Below are 20,277 nucleotides of genomic sequence, written 5' to 3'. Positions count from 1 at the left end.
AATTTAAATAAATAAGAAGTGACTCCACTTATATAGAAATTTGGTTTGTAGTTTATTAGCGGGAGGGTAAATAAATAGACAAACATTGCCAAAGTTAGTAAAAGTAAAAGAGTAAATGACAACAATTTATCTTTTACCTTAATAATCCTAAGTAAAAGGGCAAAATTAAATACTCGACAAAAAGGAAATAATGTCGTGGAATTAAAAAGTCAAGAATGGTACCGTTCATGGAATCTAAATTATGAAATCACTAAATAGAAAGTAAAGTACTACTGGGCTTTTAATGTGGAAATTTTGATTTGAAATATTCATTTTTGATAAAAAAAAAATAATGATAACAACAACACCAATTCTACCAAAATTTTTTTAAAAAGTAACATTACAGTTTAAGAGAAAGATATAGAACAATCGACCCTAAAATACTACTTAATTTGTATATATCTGAGCCAAAATTTGTCCCTGATTAGATTTGAATAAGAGTGCAAAATCCAAATACTAAGGATAAACTTTTGGTATCATTAATTATTTTATATATTCTTATTGCTATCTTCATATGTAAATATGTATTTGCTATGTTAATATATATACATATATATATTGATTGTAGTACTTGAGGGTATTATAGATATTATCAGTTTTACATTTCTATTTTTAAATGCTAATAATTACAACCATTGTAATCAATTTTTAATTTTATATTTTCATTACGGCAGGTAAAGTTAAATATATTGAGTTGTAGGAATATGAATCTAGAGGTTGGGTAGGGGAAGGGAAGGAAATAGTGAGCAGTTGAAGAGTGGCGGGAAAGGTTAAAGAAGAAATGTGGGTTACAATGAAGGGCGGAGAAAGGGGAGAAGAAGAAAGGGATATGACAGAGATGATAAAAAAATAATAAAGAGAGTGGTAGCAAGATAGAAGGTATGAAAGTCGTAGGAGGCAGTTGATGACTAGCTGGCAGGTGAGAAATGAGGAAAATGATGGTGATTTTTAATAATTTTGAGAACTCTAAAAACACATATTACAAAGATTTTTTAAAAAAATATACGTTAAAGTTTATGAAAAATGCTAATCTAAATGCAGTCAACAATTTTAGGGGTACAAGATAGGAGAAAGAATTTTTTTTTCTAAAATCCGAAGAAAATAAATTGGTTATAATTTATTTTTTATATTATAAGATTTGATAGTTGGGTATAACATAATATGTTTTGTCAGATATTGATAAATTGATTTTTTAAAGAAAATTCTTCTCAACTTACCACCCAACCTAACCCTTTCCTTAAATGCATTAACAATTCCTTTATCATGTAAATCATTATAAATTAAATTTTTTCAACATGTTAAGCATATACTTCTTTAAAATTTTTAGTCTATATATAAAAATTATTCTGTACCACAATATATAAATATATACAATGTTATTTTGATTTGACATATAAGCCTGTGCATAGCATGGGTTAAAATGCTAGTGTGTCTAAAATTAAGGGTTTAAATGTAAAGTGTTTAAAATTAACTTTAAGGTGCAAAGTGAAAATGCGGTACAATTTAAGGGTGTGAACTGCAAAGTGGAGTTAGTCCAGAACAAAATCAATCTAATAAAGCTTTACGATAAGCACGAATTGACGCACCCGAGCCTGCCCAATTAAGCATTCATGCGGCTTCGTCACCGCCTTTCCGTAATATTCTCCTAACATCTCTCTCTCTCTCGAAATTTTTGGTACGACCAGTGGTGAGTGAAGAAGCGTAGCAAGCAGAGTATTTTTGAGTAGCCATGGAAGAAGGGCCGTCGCGCAAGCGCTCTTTTGTGGAAGACGACGATCAATCCAACAAGCCTCCCGCGTAACTCTCTCTCTCTCTCTCTCTCTCGTATAGTTTGGAATTAGAAATATGAAGCCCTAATTTTGGGTAACACCATTCCGATTGAATTTTGGGTTTGGGATAATAAGGTATATATACATAGTTGATTGAGGTATTTTGATAACGGTTGCTTTTTTCCTTGATATGCTTGAAAATAATTTAACATGTAGATTGAATTAATACGGTTTGTGTGTCAATAGGTGTTCCCAGCAATCTAGACGTCTGGTTAGGTTACTGATTTCGAGTGATTAGGGATTGTTTTTTAAAGTGTTTTAGAACTTCTGGAGTTGAGGGAAGGTTGCTTGCAGTTGAAAGGCTGAGTAAAACGCTGTTTCGTTCAGTGTTTTCATTGAGAAACTTATTTGGAGATGATCATTAGTGCAAGAAGTTGATCTTTAATCTTGTTTGACTTGGCTTTTTAGTAGTTGTCTTATTCGTGGGGGATTGGTGAGAGAGAAATTGTATGTGGCTCATTAATTCTCGAGTATATTTTGCCCCTTTCTCGAAGCCTTCCTGCCGCTAGAGATTGGAGAGGAGAGTCTGGGACTTCATTCCCTTTATTTTGCATATGTCAAGCTTGTTATTGTTTAGAGCTTCTGTAGCTCTATACCATGTCAAAGGAGGAATTATGGTGCTACGCATATCTGACGTTTTCACTTTTCCCATTTATTTGCAAATTTGAGTCATATATAATCGTAAAGGACAGCCTGAAAAAGGGATAGGTCTTATGACTGCCAAATGACGCTTTTGTCACTCTTTTGAAAAAATTATATGTTCTTGGCCATAATTCCACAGGTCATATAGCTTTTTATTTAGTATTCTTGAATTTTGCTTTGATTTTGAGATGTGTCTCATGTGCAGTCAGAAGAGGGTCAGGTTTCCAAAAGGTAAAAAGGTGAAGACTGGGGATTATGTGGATGACCAACCTGGTGAAGATGGCCCCGTTCGTTCGCAGGATCCTCAGCTTGTGGCTAAGGAGCGGCGAAGGCTCCGTAGTCAGATGGCAGCTGATCTTCTTGATGAAGAAAATAGAGGAATGCTTCCTGACATAACGAGGGCTGAAGTCCAATATGAGGTGTGGTTTTTTGTGGCATTTGGCTTGTGGTCTTATGCAAGCATTGATGTATTTTTTTAAAGCATGTGTTCTCATGTTGGTACAATTATTTTTTTGTTTCTATTTATCTATTGTGCTTTTAAACTGTATTTAGAGATGTGGCTCATCGGAGGAGAAATAATTGGTCTATGATCTAACAGTGAAAAGATGATGCTGTTCTAACATTTTTTGATGTTCCCATTAATTATCCCTACTTTTTTTACGGTGTTTGGAACTTTTACTAGAGTTTCTGTTGCCAACTTTTTGAGATTTAGAGTTCTTTGTCCAATATTGAAGCATGCTTTGGTGAATGAGTACTAGTATCTTGCCTCAACTCTCTCTTCCTTTCTGACACTTTCAGATATTTAATTATATTTTCTGTTGTCTGCAGTCCTGCTCATGTTGTTCGCATGGCTGATCATGAAGGCTTTTAATATGTCATTTTATGATATATGTGTTGTCTTCCTGAATTCCAGAATTTCCTACTCTTTTATTGATAGGGGAAAAAAACTAACTTATCCAAATAGAATGAGTTCAAATGCATGGTCCTTTCTGTCCAGTGTATAGAGAAGAGGCATATTTATATGAAAGGCAAAAAGGGTAGGCATTAATGCTACCTTACTTTTCTGCAGGATGATGAGACATTTGTTGAAGATGGGATCCAGATAGAACCTTTTAATCTGGAAAAAGAGAGAGAAGGAGGCTACTTTGATCCACAAGGAAATTATGTTGAATTTTTAAATGAGAATGAGATCAAGGTGTGAATGCAAATCTAAGATGCATATATTAGGCACTTACACGTTTATGGCGCGTGTAGTCGTTATTTTTGTATTTGTGTTCTTGCAGGATGCATGGCTTGATAGCATTGATGCTAATAAAGATTATGCTGCAAATACCTTTGCTGTCCCGAAAAATGACGATGATGTTGCTGATCTTTCATCTGACGATTTGGGGAAGATCAACAGGCGCATCGCTGACTCCCTTGAGCCTGGGGAAACGGTGAGACTAATTTCCCTATTTTCAGTTATTGCTGTTCTATGTGAGATAAGGATTGAATGTCTTTTCTTAATATTTGGTATTGTCTTACAATGTGGAAAATGCAGTATTTTTGTTTTGGGCGAAACCATGCAAATGGCTTCAAAGTATGCTGTCATGAACATTTTGCCATTTGAGAGGGTATTTCATGTCATTACCACTTCAAATTAAAATATAGTTATGTTATAAATGTTTTTGCCTGACATTATTTGCTTTCACGTGGATTCATGCAAGTTTGCTAAGAGAGCCAAGTCGATTGCTTTGATGTAATTTGAGATTTAGTTTATTAAAAAATTTGCGTATCTTGTCATTATTTGCAAATAGACTTTTCTTCTGGATGTTATCTGCCAGAGGATGTTGAAGTAGCCTTTCTTTGTCCCTGTGTTCGCATTTATTGTGGGGTTTTACCCATGGTGGAACCTCCAATTTTTTGGAGTTTTTAGAATCATAACTAATCATGAACCGTCCTGGTATAATCCTTTTAAGGGTCACAAATGCCTAGATTCAGTTGTTGACTTTTACAGTTAATTTCTTGTTTTGTTGTTGTGGGTGGCATTTTGCTACTATATACAGGTTCTGCAAGCCTTGAGGAGGTTGAAAGGAACCTCAAATAACAGGAAGGAAAAGATGTCAGCAGAAACTAAACAGCTTTTTGATCAGTTGACTGAAGATGCTATGATGCTGATGGACAATGGAGATTACAGTTCAGTATACTCTCTCAGTGCTTAGAGACTTGATCCTGGAGGGAAGAAAACTGACATATTTTGTTATTTTGGTATGGCAGATGTATATAATGAAAAACAGGAAACTTTTCAGCGTGAAGCAGGTATGGTTAGTTGCTTGTTTATGTCTAAACAGCCTTTACCATTTTTGTTCTGGTAATCTGATGTACAAGTGCTATTGCTGACTTGTGGAAATTGGAAGGTAGCTGCAGAGTCTATTTCATTAAGCCTATCCTGAAATCAGAAATATAAGTTCATATGAGAAGACAGAGAGTGACAGAGAGGGATAAATCTTGAAGACATTGAATTATGTTGTGTGTGAACTTCTGATGAATAATAGCATATTATGTGTTTTTCTTGTTCTCTAACAGCTTTTTGTGGCCCATACACTGAATGACAAATAGTCGGACAAGCGAAGTTATAATTGGTGCTGAGTTGTCTATCCTACCAGAAAGTTTAGTTTTGTGTGGGTTTCCCTAAATGTGTCCATACCTTATTGTAATAATTCCCTTTTTCTTGCATTTCTTTCTTGATTTTCAGAGGGATATGAAAAGTTAGCTGCGGCAAGGAGGCAAGGCACTTCCATTAGCTCAGGACCAGGGAAATCTGGTAGTGTCCTTGATGAGGACTTCATTCCCAATGGAATGGACAATGGGAAGGCTGCTTCCGTTTTCAACATGGGCAATGGTGCTTCATTGAATAGCTCTGCTGCTGCAGACAACATTGGTGATGGATTTGATATGTTTGGTGAAGATGATGAAAATGCAACTTTCAATCCAGTCTCTGATGGGAGTAATCTTGATCTCAGTAAATCTAGTCAACATTCAGAAGGTAAGGCTTGGACCCCAAAATCTGCTTATTTATTATTTAAAATGGTACATATGCCACTACCTGAATTTTGTTATAACTTGCAACTGAATTCCATTGCAGGTGGAGATCTGCAGGATGATTATGTATACGATGAATCTTCTGGGTATGCCTTGATCTTAAACCTATTAATTTAAGATGCAAAATGAAGTAGATTTGCTCCAATAACAACATTGCCTCAGCAGTGAAAGTAGTTAGGATTCTTTGTTTTTTACTCCAATGTCCAATGGATAAGTCGAAAATGGAAGACAAAATCATTAATGAATCTGGATGGCTGAGGATGGGTTGAGTGTTTCTTTGCTTTGGAATGCTTGTTCAGTAAGATGTGCACAAGCAGTTCCTTGCTTCCAAAGTTTGGTAATTGGGAAGGGATGGGTGATTTCAGTCTGTTGAATAGCTGGCATGATTTTTGGTCTGGTTCGGCAAAATAGAGTAAGAAACTGTGTTGGTCATGCAAGGAGACAGACTTACAGAGCATTCCTATTTAACCTTCTTTTACTTGGGGTTTTGTTAATTCTATTTCTTGTCTTCATTGGTTCTTGAACCACTTGCGAAAATTGAGAACTTGTCCTCATGTTGTGATGTAACAGTGCAATCAATCATGAATATTGGTTACTAATGTTTTGGGTATTAGGAAGATTGTTCTACATAATTGAATGTTTGGTAAGTAGTCCGTTTCAGTTATTGAAGACAAATGTGATGTTAACCATTCAAGCAGAAAGTTGGCTCAGTCCATCTTAATTTTGCTTCCTCCGTTTGGTAATGTGCTTGGGACAACAATTTGTGCTGGACCGCTTGGATTTATGATTTTGAGCCCTTCGAAGATTAACAAATATCTCTGAATGTTTAAACCTTGGAAGTTGGCTTACAAAGTCCGATCTTTCTTGTGTTCAGTTATTACTATAGTAGCAGGCTGGGTTACTATTATGATCCGTCTTCGGGGCTATATTGCTATGCGGCATCGGGACAATGGTAATGTACTTGTGTTTAATGTTTCTTGTCTACTATTATGTTTTCAACCGGGAGGCACACTCAATGAAATTTAACCTTTTTACGTGTAGGTTTTCTTATAATGAGGAATCAGGCACCTATGATGAGGTTCAACAGGCTGCCTACACCATGAGCTGATTGCAATATGTATGTTAGTTCAAACATTGCGGAGTGCTGTGTACATACTACGGAGTTCTGAGGCTTGAAACAGATGGCTGTATACACTAATCTTTGTGCTGTTAACACTACTACCTTTATGGCTCTATTTATTAACTTGTCTGCTTAAGCCCACATTGGCGCACTCTGCAGTCTTGTAGAGATTCAATTCCTATGTGGAGTCTTGTAGATGAAAGTTTCGGTGTAGTCTTGAAGCTCTTGCATATTATTTGTTGGGCAAAAAATCTCAGCGATTATTAAACTATTGCCAAGATCATGTTTTGGTCATTGAACTATTTTTTGTCAATAATTGACCATTAAATAACTCAATCAGTAGACCTGTGATCATTTCGTCGGTAATGACTCTTATTTTCTGAAATTAGCATGACACGTGGCAAAGTACAGGGCAAATTTGTCCAACAATTTACTAACTGTTGAAACAAATTACGAGCGGGGGCAGACATCCGAAGGCAGGGGGGGCGTCTAGCAAAGCCACGAGCGGGGGGATTGCTCCGAGCAAAGCAAGAGTGGTTTTGGCTTGAGAATCGCCTTTAGCGAGCCTGCTGACCTCCTTGGCTGCCTCCAACACGCGAATATCTGGAGCTAAGAAGCCGTGGTTTTCATTTTCCTCGAGTTGTTGGCTGCTGCCACTGCTACTGCTATTTTGGAGATTCTTCACCACTGTCTTCAATTCCTCCAGTGCCTCCACTTTCCTCTTCACCGCCTCCGCCTCCTCCTCGTCCGGTTCGTTTTCCTTTTCCGATAACTTCAGAAGGTCTGATAACTTGTCTGATCCGGAGGGCGGTGTGTTTGCTGGATACTTAGTCTCAGTCCTACCGTCGCTAGTACTACCTTTACTCAACTCAGATCTCAGTGTTGTGACTGCAGTGAGATCAATGTCGGGCTCGGGCTTGGACTCTTGGATGGTTAATTTGCCAATGTTGTTGTGCTTATGATGCTGCCGCGTCCCGCACCGAACTGTGTCCACTATAATGCGGCGGAATGAGGCTGACCAAATCTTAAACTGACGCCCTCCGCCGGGAGTCGGGTGGTCCAGTACCACGGATCCGAGGTTGTTCCCGTGCAACTTCCCCATTAATTGCTAGTAGTATCCGCCATCTTTACTTGAGAATTGATGATTTCCCCAGAGATGGATGTTGGAATTAGAAATTTGACAGTGTTTTTGGTCAAGATCCATATCAAGATCCAAAATTATGACAGTAAATTGTTGGACAAATTTGCCTTGTACTTTGCCACGTGTCATGCTAATTTGAGAAATTAAGAGTTATTACCGATGAAATGGTCACGGGTCTATTGATTAAGTTGTTTAGTGGTCAAGTATTGACAAAAAATAGTTTGATGGCTAAAATATGATCCTGACAATAGTTTAATGGCGCTGAGGTTTTTTGCCTTATTTATTTCCTGCTTTTCCCTTAGCCTTGGGAATTATTTGTTTTTTTACTTCTCTTTGCCTTCGCTAAACCATAGAATGAAATACCATCGTTCAAGGTCTGATTTTCATCATGGATATCAGCGATGTTACAGACGTACTTCGAGCTGTTGACTCTTTTTTTTTTTTTCTTCTTTTCCCGTAAAACAGATTTATACCCGCCAATAGAGAGGCGTAGAATGGCAGCGTTGATGGCAGTTTGCCAGCTTACAGAGCATATCGAAAGAAGAAAAACTACTCAAACACGAACGAGGGAATTTAAGAAAAAAAAGAAGCCCCCCCGGGGGGGGGGGGGGGAGGGGAGGATACAACTTCTTTTCCTGTGTCTTGTGCGTTAGCTGGCTGGCTTGGAGGAGGGGAAAAAACCAGAAAATTAATGTCTAGAATTGTGCAACATTTATTTAACGATTTTCTCATAATTAGTCTACCTCAAATTGGAATCTTTTTTTTTAAAAAATTTATTATATTTATCTAAATTCAAAACCCTTTCGCTGGACCAAAAAGCCGAAACCAAGTAAAACAACGATTCACTACAACAAATCTGATTAAATAAAATATTAGACTGACTCATTTGAACTGATCTGTCTGGGTCGGTTAATAATCAGGCGCTTAAGTAGCGCGTAGTATCATCCAAAAAACAAAAAAAAGGTAACGCGTAGTTTGTCGAGCCCAACGGCGTCGTATCTCTCTGTTCCTTCATCTGTTTATTGTTTAACGTTAATCAAATTAGACGGTATCTACTTAACTTTTGTAGTAGTATAATGCTCTTGCTAAGCAGAGCAAATAGTACTGCTCTATTCCTTTACACCTCCTGCTTCGGTACGAAACTTTCACGCTGGTTTCTGGGTTAGCGTGAGGAAGGTGGAAAGCGAATTCCCCATTGGGAGAACAGGGGTTGTCAGTCCAGTTGATTCACCAGGTATAGCCCCCTCCTACCTTTTTAAATCCAGCAGCTCTCCATAGCATGCTTCTACCTTGTCTTGACATTCATTCAATCGGAGAAAATCAAGTTCAAGATTGCTTTTTTTTTTCGCTTTTTCTTTTTGGAATTTTTTCGTATGTTATGGGATTCTCCGATTCTTCTGTGTGTGAAATGAACTGCTGAAGTCGTGAAGGTTGAATGTTACAGCATGTTGGCATTTTGGGTCGAAGGGTTTTGGGTTTTAGGCCTTCTTCGAGGGTTGTCGAATGGTTCTTTAAAATTTCTGGTTCTAGAGGGAAAAAAAAAGGAAGAAAATAACAACTGATAAGATAGTAGATAATAGTATTGTAGAAGTCTTGCTGTTTGTTGAGTTTGTTGGTTGGATTATCTGAGTCCAAACCGTGTACTAGACAGTTGATTTTTCTCCACATTGTGGGTCATTGTTCTGATTTAGGATCTTATGGGTCTAATCAAGGCCTGTTGCAGCTATTGCCTTTCCCTTTCTTAAGCTAAAGTCCGGAGCTCGTACAGTCTCGTCTTATTTTTTGTGCAATGGCCTCCGGTAGACATCTACCTCCCAATTCTGGTATTTTTTTGTATAGTTGTATGTTTAGAATTGAATAAATTATGCCATCAAGTTCTTTCCCGTGTATTTTTTTAAAAAAATTTTACTTATATTCCCCCACCCCCAACCCCCTCCCCCTTCCCCCTCCCCCTTCCTGGGGTTGTTATGGTAGCAAAAGAGGTTTAACAGATCTGATTTGTCAACTCATGGAGATCAGATATCTCCTAGAAAATTGTCCACTGGACATGGTGATTTATGTGTTTTGTCTGTCAAAATGCATGTTGATTTATAGATTGTATATGCTACTTCTTTTTAAGTCTTCATCACTTTTTGAGACTGGTGATGTGCAGGAAGAGAGAGAGGGGGATATGTTGATAACTTGGCTAATTTAAAACTCTTTGAAATGAGGCTCTCAACTTCCTTTCTGGAGTTATCGTACTAATTAATCTTTATTAGGCCAAAGTATCAGATGCATGCATAATGGGCTTTTATTATTTGGACACCAACATTTGTAGGTTAATGCTATGTTTTTGCAGTCAAGATAATTCAGATGGCAGACCAAGCCTTGTGCGTTTGAGGTTGGAGAAGTTATTAAAAGATAATTGATGAATCAATAATGAAAACTAAAAGGTCATCTGCCTGCCCAGTGTTCCTTGTTCTGCACATAAAAGACCATGTAAAAAGAATGCAAAATGTGGACGAATATCAGAAGTTAGTGAGTTTTCTGTCGCTGCTTACCCATAGCAATGATATATGAAATGTCCGAGTTGTTTCAATGCGGTTTTAGTTATGCATATGGAACCATGAATTATCCTTTCTTGCTCAAGACTTATTTGATTACGAGTAGCCATAGTGGAACTCTTGTTGATCTCTTTCATGCATCACATTTAGTGCTGCTAATATGTTTTACTTTGAGAAACACCACATATAAACTTTTCCCTGGAAGCCTAACTGTCAAATGATCATTTGAATTTTTCTGAATTTCATTTAAAATGTCTATTCTGTTCTGATGTTTCTACAGGTTACAGCAAAATGTTTCTTCAATCACAACTCTCATGGAATGTAATAATCCCTCCTGAGAGCCTTGATTCCAATGGTTTGGCACTTCAAAAGGCCATTATCATTCGCCTTATGGATGATTTTGCTGCCAAAAAGGCAACAAAGGATCTGGGTTACTTTCTTGCTGTGACTACTTTGGATAAGATTGGGGAAGGAAAAATTAGAGAGCGTACTGGGGATGTACTCTTTCCAGTAGAGTTCAGCTGCATTACTTTCAAAATCTTCAAGGGAGAGGTTCTGGAAGGTGTTGTTCACAAGATTCTGAAGCATGGGGTTTTCTTGAGATGTGGACCTATGGACAAAATTTATCTCTCACATCAAAAAATGCCTGATTATCGATATGTGCCTGGAGAAAACCCAATCTTCATAAGTGAAACATCCAAGATTGAGAAAGATGTGACTGTACGTTTCATGGTAATTGGTGAGCAGTATGTTGAGGCTGAGGCGGATTTCCGAGCAGTCGTTGGCTTGAATGGTGACTTCCTTGGACCAGTGTAGGAGTCTCAAATCTTTTTAGCCTCTGACTTTGAAGAAACACCTATTTGATCACGGTCTAGCTGATTGTAAATGTAGTTTGACATTTCCTTTATACTTTTCGGTAGGATTCCTGAAAAAAAGGTGTTACTTCTTGTTTATCTTAGAATGCTGTCTCAACTTTGTATCTTTTGTGGTGAATATCTCACTGTTGTCCTGTTTTGGTTCTCCACCTGAATATAATTTCCGTTGATCATGTGCTGGCGTGGTTGTTAATCTGCTACCACTTAGAAATGCTTGGACTTTTCAACATTGTGTAGCTAATGTTGTATCTTGCAGCCTATGGTGTTTAATTAACGTGGTCGTGTACTATTATGTCTTGAGCCTAGATTCCATACTGGACAAGCACCATTAACATCAGAATATAAGTAGCTATAATGCAAACGGCATCGAAAACAAGAAGGCAGTCCATGCATCGAGGAGAGCGGATCCACCTTTTCACTTGCAAGTAGGCAGCAAACAAATAGAATTGAAACGAGTTTTGGCCTAACTGAGCCGAATCTTGATTTTATTTTATCAAGTTCGAGCTTGAACTCAAATTCGACGAGTTTTCAATGTAAAGTTCGGTTGCGATTTCAATTTCCAATTCTAGTTGAGTTGAGTTTAAAAAAATAAAAATTAATTATTTTTTTTTAAAAAAATGAATAAAACAATAATTTTTCTTAATAAATAATAAAATATTAAGAATATATATAATTTTATTATTAAAATAAATAAATAAATATATATGTATATATATATAATCGAACTGAGTCACAAACTAACTAACTGAATATTTTTTATTGGTTCAACTCGCGTGCAACCTACTTGCAAGGGATTGCAAAGTTATATGGTGGACCAATTCTGCACCGTGCGTTGTTACATATCTCCATTAAGTACCCTTCTAATGCTGTGGATAAAGATATATCATTAAAAATTATCATAGACGTCAGATCCAATATTTTTGCACTGTTGTTATGCTGCGGGTCAATGGAAATAAGAAATTATTAATTGTAAGGGGAAAAAAGCACAACGGATCTTCTATATCACATTTTATGCAACTCTGTATCCCACTTTTTATTATATTGCTATTTCTCCTACATAAACATCATGTTTTAGTTCTTTTTTGTTTCCTTAAGATCCAATAATTATTATTGGATAGAAGATCCATTGCAGGGAAAAAGGCATTGGTGTCTTCATCCAAAAATAAGATATTCATTAATCTTTGCTCCTTCCTTTTGTGATCATCGCCTAGTCTAGAGTAGGGATGTAATCGAACCACTTGCATGTAACTCGATCAAGAACTCGACTCAGTGGCTTGATTGTGTACTTTAATTCGAGTTCAAGTATTATTTTTTTAGGATCGAAGGCTCATCGAATCTTATCGAGCATCAAGTAATTAATTAAAATTATATATTAAATTATTATATTTTTACTCTTTTAGGCTTGATAGTTATATAAATTACGAGAATATTGACTATGACTTTAAAACATTTATAGGTCATACAGTCATTTCACATGAAAAAAAAATTATTTGATAGGTTAAAAAAGCAAAATTGAGTATTTGTAAAATAAAACAAGGATCTCAAATTCAAGTACTGACTCGAACTTGATCATACTTGCAAGAAAATCAAGCATAATCGAATCGATATCGAATATTCAAACAATTATTCAAACTCAAACTCAAGTAATGCCTTTGTAGTATCGAACTTGATCATACTTGCAAGAAAATCAAGCATAATCGAATCGATATCGAATATTCAAACAATTATTCAAACTCAAACTCAAGTAATGCCTTTGTAGTATCGAGTCGAGTAATGCCTTTGTAGTAACGATTCGAACTCGAGTACGCATCCCTAGCCCAGTGTGTTTTCCTTCCCAACAGAACAGGAGCAACTCTTGGGTTAAATCCTAGAGCCTTAAAATTAGAGTGAACCCATAATTCCCAAAAGGAGAAGGACGCAGAGGTCATGCTTAGTTACCAATTTCAGAAATTTATTTTTTAAAGTGCCGCCTCAAAATTCCTTCACCAACAGATGATAGACCTCGATTCGTTCTCAAGATTACTGAATTATTCGGTAAAACTCATATGGTGTCCCAAATAGTCGAAACCAGAACTGTGGTAAACAATCCAATGGAGACGAGAAAAGAAAAATGTTTAAAAACTTTATAGATGCATGACCAATTCGTTTAGGGCAATTTTATCCTGACAAATTCTTAGCATCTTCCAGTTCAAAGCTCCCCATAGGAATCGAACCCAACAAAGAAGCTGCCAAAACACAAGTAGCATCAACCCAGCAACGTCTGCCGTAAAAAATAATGCGAAGCTTCTTTTTAATTTTTTTTTATCACACCTACCCAACTCGATGAACAAAGATGATGTTTATCACAGCCGTCTACATCTAATCTCCCCAGTAGATGTACCACGAGTCCAGAAGCCTGAGGATCCTAATTTAACACACACTAACAAAGAAAAAACCGATGACCACACCCTTTTTCTAGGGTCCCACCGCAAAATTCAGGCCAATACCGCGCTTCTACATCGCCAACACTACCATGTAAAAGATCTACCCGCCGGCAGCATCAGCAATAGGTGGTGGATGGATATGTGCTTCTACATCTCTCCCTCTACCGCGTAAACAGACTAGCAGCATCAGCAATAGGTGGACATGTGCACAATTATATGACCAATTTGAAGTCCAATCTAAGCACCAAAGATGAAGGATAACAAGGTCAAGCCAGAAAGAGATGCGATAATGAGCCTATCACACATCAAAATCTCTTAATAAGTATTCAATGCCATATTCTATACAGGAAAGAAGCCTTACCCACCACATAACTATCAAAGAACGTCAATCACCGCACACCATATTCTGCTGTTCAACCACTATAAAATAGTGCATATGCATCTACTAACTAACAGACGGCATCAACAGCTACTTAATCATCAGCCTCATGTCACCTTTTCTCGAGCATGCTATAAAATAGAACACGAGTTTCATCATCATATAGAATTTTTATGAACCACCCAGACAGGAGAAAATATTTATGCAGATCACACGAAGAAACTGGGAATTGAAATATATTTACAATAAATGCATGCAACCACCAGGAACATTCTAGACCATAAATTAAGCACACAGTGATGCTTCACCATTGAACAAAAACAGAACTTTATAGAGACAAAATGGATGCCAAAAACAAGGTGATTCAGACTAGCATTAAAGTTTTAGAAACAGGAACGACTACCCCCCAGAACATATAGTCCAATTACAAATTAGTTGATTCAGAGGATCCTCCTACCAAAAGCATGGGCTAAAACCACAATGTAGAACATGCAACATAATCAACATGTTGACTTAAAGCAGGGTGCCTTCCAGAAAACCATCACTCCTGCAAAAAAAAAAAAAAGGAGAAGCATCACGATATTAGGTCATTGCCTGTAAAATTTCATAAAGCAGAACACAACTCAGGATACGACCTTCTCTAAATTGAGGGGAGAGAGGCTTTGTGAATCAGCAGCTCGGCCTTGTGGAGACAAGCTTTGAGCAGTGGAGTACAGATCATTATGGGTTAGAGCACCAGTACCATTCCTGGGGGATGATGCGCTCCGTGGTGATATATCACTCTGAGAGCTGGGGCTACGCCGGCGCAGCGATGCACTGCAACATTTCCAGAACAATTTAGCTAGGAGAAAACAGTAGTCTTAATAATAGAGCAGACATAACATTTACAGTACCTTTCAGAAGATATACTACTACTCATCCTGCGTTTATCATGTCGACCCCTGCCACGAATTCTATCATATTCTGGACTTTCATCATCATAATGACCCCTCCTATGGCTTCTATCATATGGACTTGCACTACGGCTCCTGCTTCGATAATGGTAATCTCGTCCCCTGCTTCGATAATTGTAATCTCGTCCCCTGCCTCGATACTTGTCACTCTCATAACTGTCCCAACTTCTGCTCCGACTTCTCCTCCGGTAATCTCTGCCCCTATGATAATCATCCCGATTCCTGGAAAACAGTTCAATCCCAAAATCATATCCCCGTTTTATGCCAGTAAAATGGAAAAGATGTTGGCATCTGAAAGAATTCAAGGCTAGAAGCCAAAAAATTCTAACACAGCAAGTGAACCAAAAGTCCATATGGATATCATAGCATCGATAATGGTAATCTCGTTCCCTGCCTCAGTACCTATCACTCTCATAGCTGTCCCAACTTCTGCTCCGACTTCTCCGCCAGTAATCTCTGCCCCTATGATAATCATCCCGATACCTGGAAAACAGTTGAGTCCTAAAAGTCGTATCCCCATTTATGCCAGTAAAAAGAAAAAGATGTTGGCATCTTGAAGAATTCAAGGCCAGAAATGCCAATAATTTCTAACATGATATGTAAACCACAAGCCAACATGTATATGATATTCTGTTGCAATACCTCATCTGCCCCAGAAAATAAGTCGAGCAGAGAAAAACTACACCCCTAGTATTGGATTCTTTCTATCCTTACACCATGGAACACACTTAAACCAACCCCAACTTCTCAGCAAATTGCAACCCATGCCACACTTACACAACAGAACAAAAAAAAATGAAATTCCAGCAACATAATGTAGCCTCATGATTACAGAATACCAACATGAAGTCATATACGTAATAAACTGCATACACGTGACAGAAGTCACATGACAATGAAAATTTTAGAAGATTTAGAGTGGCACTTTCTCGACAATATTACCATAAGTTGAGCCCAAACAAAAAAAGGCAAAGACCTCACCTTCGTCGAGGACTTCGACTTCTTGACCTGAACCTGCTTCTGGGCAACTTTTCAACAATCCTCCCTTTGTGGCTGAGATCCAAACATGAAAGATCAAATCAACATGTCCAGAAAAGGAATTAGCAGAAAAACAGTTAGAAAAAAAAAAGAGCTTCAAGACAATACATACCTAGACACGGAAAAAGAGAGAACAAAGATAAAACACCCCAAACAAGGATTTGGAAACAAAAGGTAGGCAAGACATAACATATTTACCATTGAGGAAAAGTTAGACAATTACAAAAACAAAGACAAAATATTGTTAATTGTCCAATACTATAGAAAAAGCAAAATCAGTGTGGCTTGATGTTAATAATTTATGTCACTTTAGAATCTTTGTTATGGCCTCATTCAATGTTTGTCATAACAAACTTACCAAGAATAACTATAACTCATGATAACTTTGAACAATACCACTTTATTCATTTTTTTCTTTATCCTCCATATAAAATTGATTTTAGAATTGCACATACATAGGGCATAACTTTCCCACTAGAATTTGGTATTAAATGGAGAAAAAATTAGCTGCACAAGTGAAAGTCATTTCACAACCAGTAAAACAAAGCTGTTGTATATGAACTGGACATAATAACAGCAAAGAAGGATGACAATCAATCGATGAACAATACTTAAGAAAGAGGTCAAGGCAAGAGAGACTTACATCCTCTCTGCATTTGGCCCATATTTTGCAAACTGGACAGCAATTTCTCTTCCATCAACCAATTTCCCTGTCCAACATGGCATCAAGAGAACAACAATTAATTAGACTGAAACATACTTAACAAAGGCTGAGACAAGTGAAGAAGTATGTACATCAGTTTCTTATATTAATACTGTCTCCAACAAGTGATCTGCATGCAGATCACTTTAATGAATTCCACAAAGCTAATGCTGGAATTGCATTTGCCTACACGTTGACCAGAAAATTTCTACTGATACACAAAAGAATGATCTCAGAAACAACTCTCATGATGATACTCGTGAAGCCATATAGGGAGATTGTGAACATTTGCAACATTGTGAAAATTCAAGCGTGACTGTATAGCAGTCTGCTGGAGTACAACATGTAAGCCAGTCTAGGACATAGAAGATGATGATGTGGCAGCAGATTACAAAATCAGTTTCCCGTTCTCCAGCTTAATACTCTTATAAATGCAAATGAACCTTTGGTTTGAGCATGGAAGATAAGCCACAAGCTGCCAGTAAGCTAAACAAGTAGAAAGCCTGTAATCATGTGCATTGGAGCTTCTATTTTGTGCCATAATTAAGTACCCAGGAAGCTCAGGCAGAATGAATAAATTGGCTTCTCCAATTCCACAGATATATCTTCTCCCCCAGTTTCCCTACGGGTTTATTAATCATTAAGTCAAATGAACACCAAAGTTGAGCAGGGAAGGCCAGTAGGAGGATTAAAAATACTTGGCATGTTCCATGAAAAGCATCACAAAAATTCATTCTGGGCATCGAATTCCATGCCAACAATTCCCCTAGCACAGAGTTTGAGATTGATTTTACTTCAGAAAGAATAGCTAAAACTTATCCTTTCAACCACATATAATGGACAAATATACCATCTAGTCTATCCACTGCTTTTTGGGCTTCATCTGCATACTTATAGCGGACAAATGCAAACCCTCGTGACTCACCAGTCCTGCAATTAATTAAGATTAAAATAAGAAACATGCAACCAAATACAGAGATCTGGAGAAAAGGACCTCCATTTTTATCAGTTCAATGTTCACTCTATGAATTTCAGAGCACGGTTTAAATGCACCACTGGAGATAAAGTAGAACACAAATTTTCAATAAAAATCAATCATCTATTAACTAATAGGTTTAAGATACGGAGAAGATGCTATTTCTGCATCCAATATCATTATAGTAAAACAATGTCAATGACTAAGTGCATGTTTTCAACTAACCACATCTTTTCATTAAGCTAAAAGCTGTTGTAAGTGGTCTCAATTTGCTTCTGTCATTTCCTTTAGCTTAATCGAAGCAGCAAAATACAGTTATGCAACAAAGATACTTGGATGCTTTAAAAAAATAATTTATTTTCTTCTGAAAAAACACTTCAACAAAACATGCTTCCAATGCGATTTTCAACAGCCATCTGTTTCATAATCCGCTTTTATAAACTCTAACAATAAAAAAGAAGCCGTTTAGGACAAACTTCTCATCGAAATTAGGCAATTGGTTAAGCATGAAGCAGCAGAGATCAGCATGTCCGCGATATTTCCACAAAAACAACAAAGACCTACTATAAACTCTTGAATCTGATTGTTTAGGGCATGACACCATCCATTTCTTCAACAAAAACTTTTGCATTAAAACTAACAAATGCAAAGAGGGAACCGAATAAAAAGGGGACAGAGAGTAGAAAGGAAAAAAACAAACCTTCGGTCTCTAGGGATAAAGATATCAACAACCTTTCCATACCTATCGAACAGCGGAAAGAGATCATCAGCGTTCGTGCCTATTGATTATTTTCCACCACAAGAGAAAACGAATAGTGAAAAAATATAGAAAATAAAATGTAACAAATAAAGAGAGAAAGGGAAGGGGGGGCTTTGTGGAAGAGACGTACGGAACGTTATGTTGAGGGCAAGAAGAGAATAGGTGTCGGCGATGTCCGGCGGACCTGACCTTCCGAAGTGTGACATACTGACTTTCTTCCTCGGCGTCCGGTGATCGGCTCAAAGTTCTCCTACGCTATCCACTGGAAACTCTTTCTCCCTGCAACGAACTTTCGTGAAGGAACAGGATGGAATCCATCCAGTCACCGGTATTTATATGCTATTTTTCCCCCATTTTATTGGTTTGAAAATATAAAGAAAATCGGTTCTTAGGTTGGGCTTTCCTCAGCCCAATATTATCTCGAGATAAAAGTAGACGTGTTTTGTTTCGTTTATCACAGGGACAGCTTAATCATTGTAAACTCCGTCCCATAATATGTCTAAACTAGAGAGATGAACTTGTAATATTCGTTCGAGTTTGATTCGGTAACTAGTCAAGTCAAATTTGAACAACGTTCAAACTCGGGTTTAATTTTTTTTTGTGTTAGCATAAAATTTTATTGTAAATTATTATAAAATTTATAGAAAAACTTTTTAAGGGGGAGGGTGGTAGGACAAAGGAGTGGGAGGAGAGGGATGGGGAGGAGGGAGGAGGAGAGAAAAGGAGGAGGGAAAAAAATGAGGCTGCTGGCGGTCGACGATTGAGGTGGTGGTGGGTTGAGGTGTGGAGAGGAAGAAAAAGAAACGAAAGAGGGGAAAATTTTCTTGTGTGTTTTTTTGGATATTTTAAGGTGTGTATATTAAAAACTTTAATTTTTTTTTTTAAGATTCTTATAGTTTAAAATGTTAAAACAACATGTGGAAGAAAATTTTGGCAAAAAATTGGTTTGTCAAATAGGAAGCTGGTTTGGCAATTTAACAAGCACAAAATTTTAAACTTGATAAAATAATTAAACAAGTTTGAACACCATGGTGTTCGAGTTAATTAGTAGTGTTTACATCCTTAATCCCAAATCACAAAAAAGAGAGAGAGAGAGAGAAAAAATTGAAAAAAATCCCATCCTGACTGTTAATCATATTCATCGCATCAAATCAATTCAAAGAAATTGGATATGAAAAGTTGCAACTTCGATTGAATTATCTTATTGTAATATTAATTATTTTCTTTAAATCAAATGTCTACAATCAAACTCAAATGTACTCCCATCCCAGCTCCCAAGTAGTCCCCAATTATACAAGTTCAAGTTGCCAAGCAAAATTAATTAATTAGTAACATGTACGCATAATGACGTCAACAGTCAACAGGAAAGTCCAGTTCCATCTCAAAGTGACTGTAATGTAACCCACGTGGCTTAGAGCCTGCGCAGGCGACATCCCATGGCAAAATAGCCCACGGTAAGCAACCGATCGAGATTTTGCACTCGAAATTGAGCAACAACTTCTGTTTATCAGTTTATTACTTTATTTATGCTGAAAGGACTTGCATTCATTAATCATAAAATTTCGAATTCCAAACTAGTGTAAATGAAAAGGATAATGGGTCCGTTTGTTTCGGGTGAAAATATTTTCCAGGAAAATATTTTCCTAATTTCCCGTGTTTGGTTGCACAAAAGTTACTGAAAACATTTTCCTATGTAAAATAACTTCCCTTCCAAACTTACTGAAGTTGCGAAATGCGACGGTAATGCAACTTACTGATCTTGAGATTTGTGCACT

General features: G+C 37.1%; 4 protein-coding genes across 9 annotated transcripts; 2 read left to right on the top strand and 2 right to left on the bottom strand.

Moving 5' to 3' along the window:
* The first annotated feature begins 1,630 nt into the window (after positions 1-1,630).
* Positions 1,631-6,982, top strand: LOC113761619 (CD2 antigen cytoplasmic tail-binding protein 2). The gene is made up of 10 exons (XM_027304687.1): positions 1,631-1,836; positions 2,716-2,929; positions 3,580-3,705; positions 3,794-3,946; positions 4,556-4,685; positions 4,767-4,808; positions 5,245-5,535; positions 5,635-5,677; positions 6,466-6,543; positions 6,633-6,982. The coding sequence occupies exons 1-10, from the start codon at positions 1,769-1,771 to the stop codon at positions 6,697-6,699; spliced, it is 1,212 nt and encodes a 403-aa protein (XP_027160488.1). The 5' UTR covers positions 1,631-1,768; the 3' UTR covers positions 6,700-6,982.
* A 162-nt stretch (positions 6,983-7,144) lies between these two features.
* LOC113759268 lies at positions 7,145-7,813 on the bottom strand. The gene has a single exon (XM_027301834.1). The coding sequence runs from the start codon at positions 7,811-7,813 to the stop codon at positions 7,145-7,147; it is 669 nt and encodes a 222-aa protein (XP_027157635.1).
* A 1,092-nt stretch (positions 7,814-8,905) lies between these two features.
* Positions 8,906-11,443, top strand: LOC113761955 (DNA-directed RNA polymerase V subunit 7). Its single transcript, XM_027305161.1, has 2 exons — positions 8,906-9,086; positions 10,676-11,443. Exon 2 carries the CDS (start codon positions 10,687-10,689, stop codon positions 11,209-11,211), a length of 525 nt encoding a protein of 174 aa, XP_027160962.1. The 5' UTR covers positions 8,906-9,086; positions 10,676-10,686; the 3' UTR covers positions 11,212-11,443.
* Positions 11,444-13,350: 1,907 nt separating this feature from the next.
* LOC113763726 (serine/arginine-rich splicing factor SC35) lies at positions 13,351-18,810 on the bottom strand. Of its 6 annotated transcripts, none has more exons than XR_003467386.1 (11): positions 18,633-18,810; positions 18,443-18,521; positions 17,617-17,696; positions 16,707-16,773; positions 16,007-16,078; positions 15,428-15,508; positions 14,966-15,247; positions 14,708-14,888; positions 14,530-14,619; positions 14,055-14,203; positions 13,351-13,930 (listed from the first exon to the last, which is right to left on the bottom strand). XR_003467386.1 is itself a non-coding variant. In XM_027307634.1 (9 exons), the coding sequence occupies exons 1-9, from the start codon at positions 18,706-18,708 to the stop codon at positions 14,614-14,616; spliced, it is 924 nt and encodes a 307-aa protein (XP_027163435.1). In that variant the 5' UTR covers positions 18,709-18,810; the 3' UTR covers positions 14,354-14,613. The 6 variants fall into 6 exon arrangements, 4 of the variants coding, with proteins under 4 accessions (XP_027163435.1, XP_027163434.1, XP_027163437.1 ...); XR_003467387.1 differs by having other exon boundaries at positions 14,059-14,203; XM_027307634.1 differs by lacking the exons at positions 13,351-13,930; positions 14,055-14,203 and having other exon boundaries at positions 14,354-14,619.
* Between the last annotated feature and the right edge of the window lie 1,467 nt (positions 18,811-20,277).

This window comes from Coffea eugenioides, chromosome 2, assembly GCF_003713205.1.
Source record: "Coffea eugenioides isolate CCC68of chromosome 2, Ceug_1.0, whole genome shotgun sequence".
NCBI lineage: Eukaryota > Viridiplantae > Streptophyta > Magnoliopsida > Gentianales > Rubiaceae > Coffea > Coffea eugenioides.
The sequence above is the reverse complement of the archived record's forward strand: the minus strand, read 5'-3'. Positions and strand labels throughout refer to the sequence as shown.

Excerpts from the sequence above, each read along its gene's own strand:
- LOC113761619 (XM_027304687.1), top strand. The coding sequence starts at position 1,769 with ATGGAAGAAGGGCCGTCGCGCAAGCGCTCTTTTGTGGAAGACGACGAT. Across the intron at positions 2,930-3,579 it reads GGGCTGAAGTCCAATATGAG|GATGATGAGACATTTGTTGA; the intron begins GTGTGGTTTTTT and ends ACTTTTCTGCAG. Across the intron at positions 5,536-5,634 it reads ATCTAGTCAACATTCAGAAG|GTGGAGATCTGCAGGATGAT; the intron begins GTAAGGCTTGGA and ends ATTCCATTGCAG.
- LOC113759268 (XM_027301834.1), bottom strand. The coding sequence starts at position 7,813 with ATGGGGAAGTTGCACGGGAACAACCTCGGATCCGTGGTACTGGACCAC.
- LOC113761955 (XM_027305161.1), top strand. The coding sequence starts at position 10,687 with ATGTTTCTTCAATCACAACTCTCATGGAATGTAATAATCCCTCCTGAG.
- LOC113763726 (XM_027307633.1), bottom strand. The coding sequence starts at position 18,708 with ATGTCACACTTCGGAAGGTCAGGTCCGCCGGACATCGCCGACACCTAT. Across the intron at positions 17,697-18,442 it reads TTTATCCCTAGAGACCGAAG|GACTGGTGAGTCACGAGGGT; the intron begins GTTTGTTTTTTT and ends AATTAATTGCAG. Across the intron at positions 15,248-15,427 it reads GACAGCTATGAGAGTGATAG|GAATCGGGATGATTATCATA; the intron begins GTACTGAGGCAG and ends ACTGTTTTCCAG.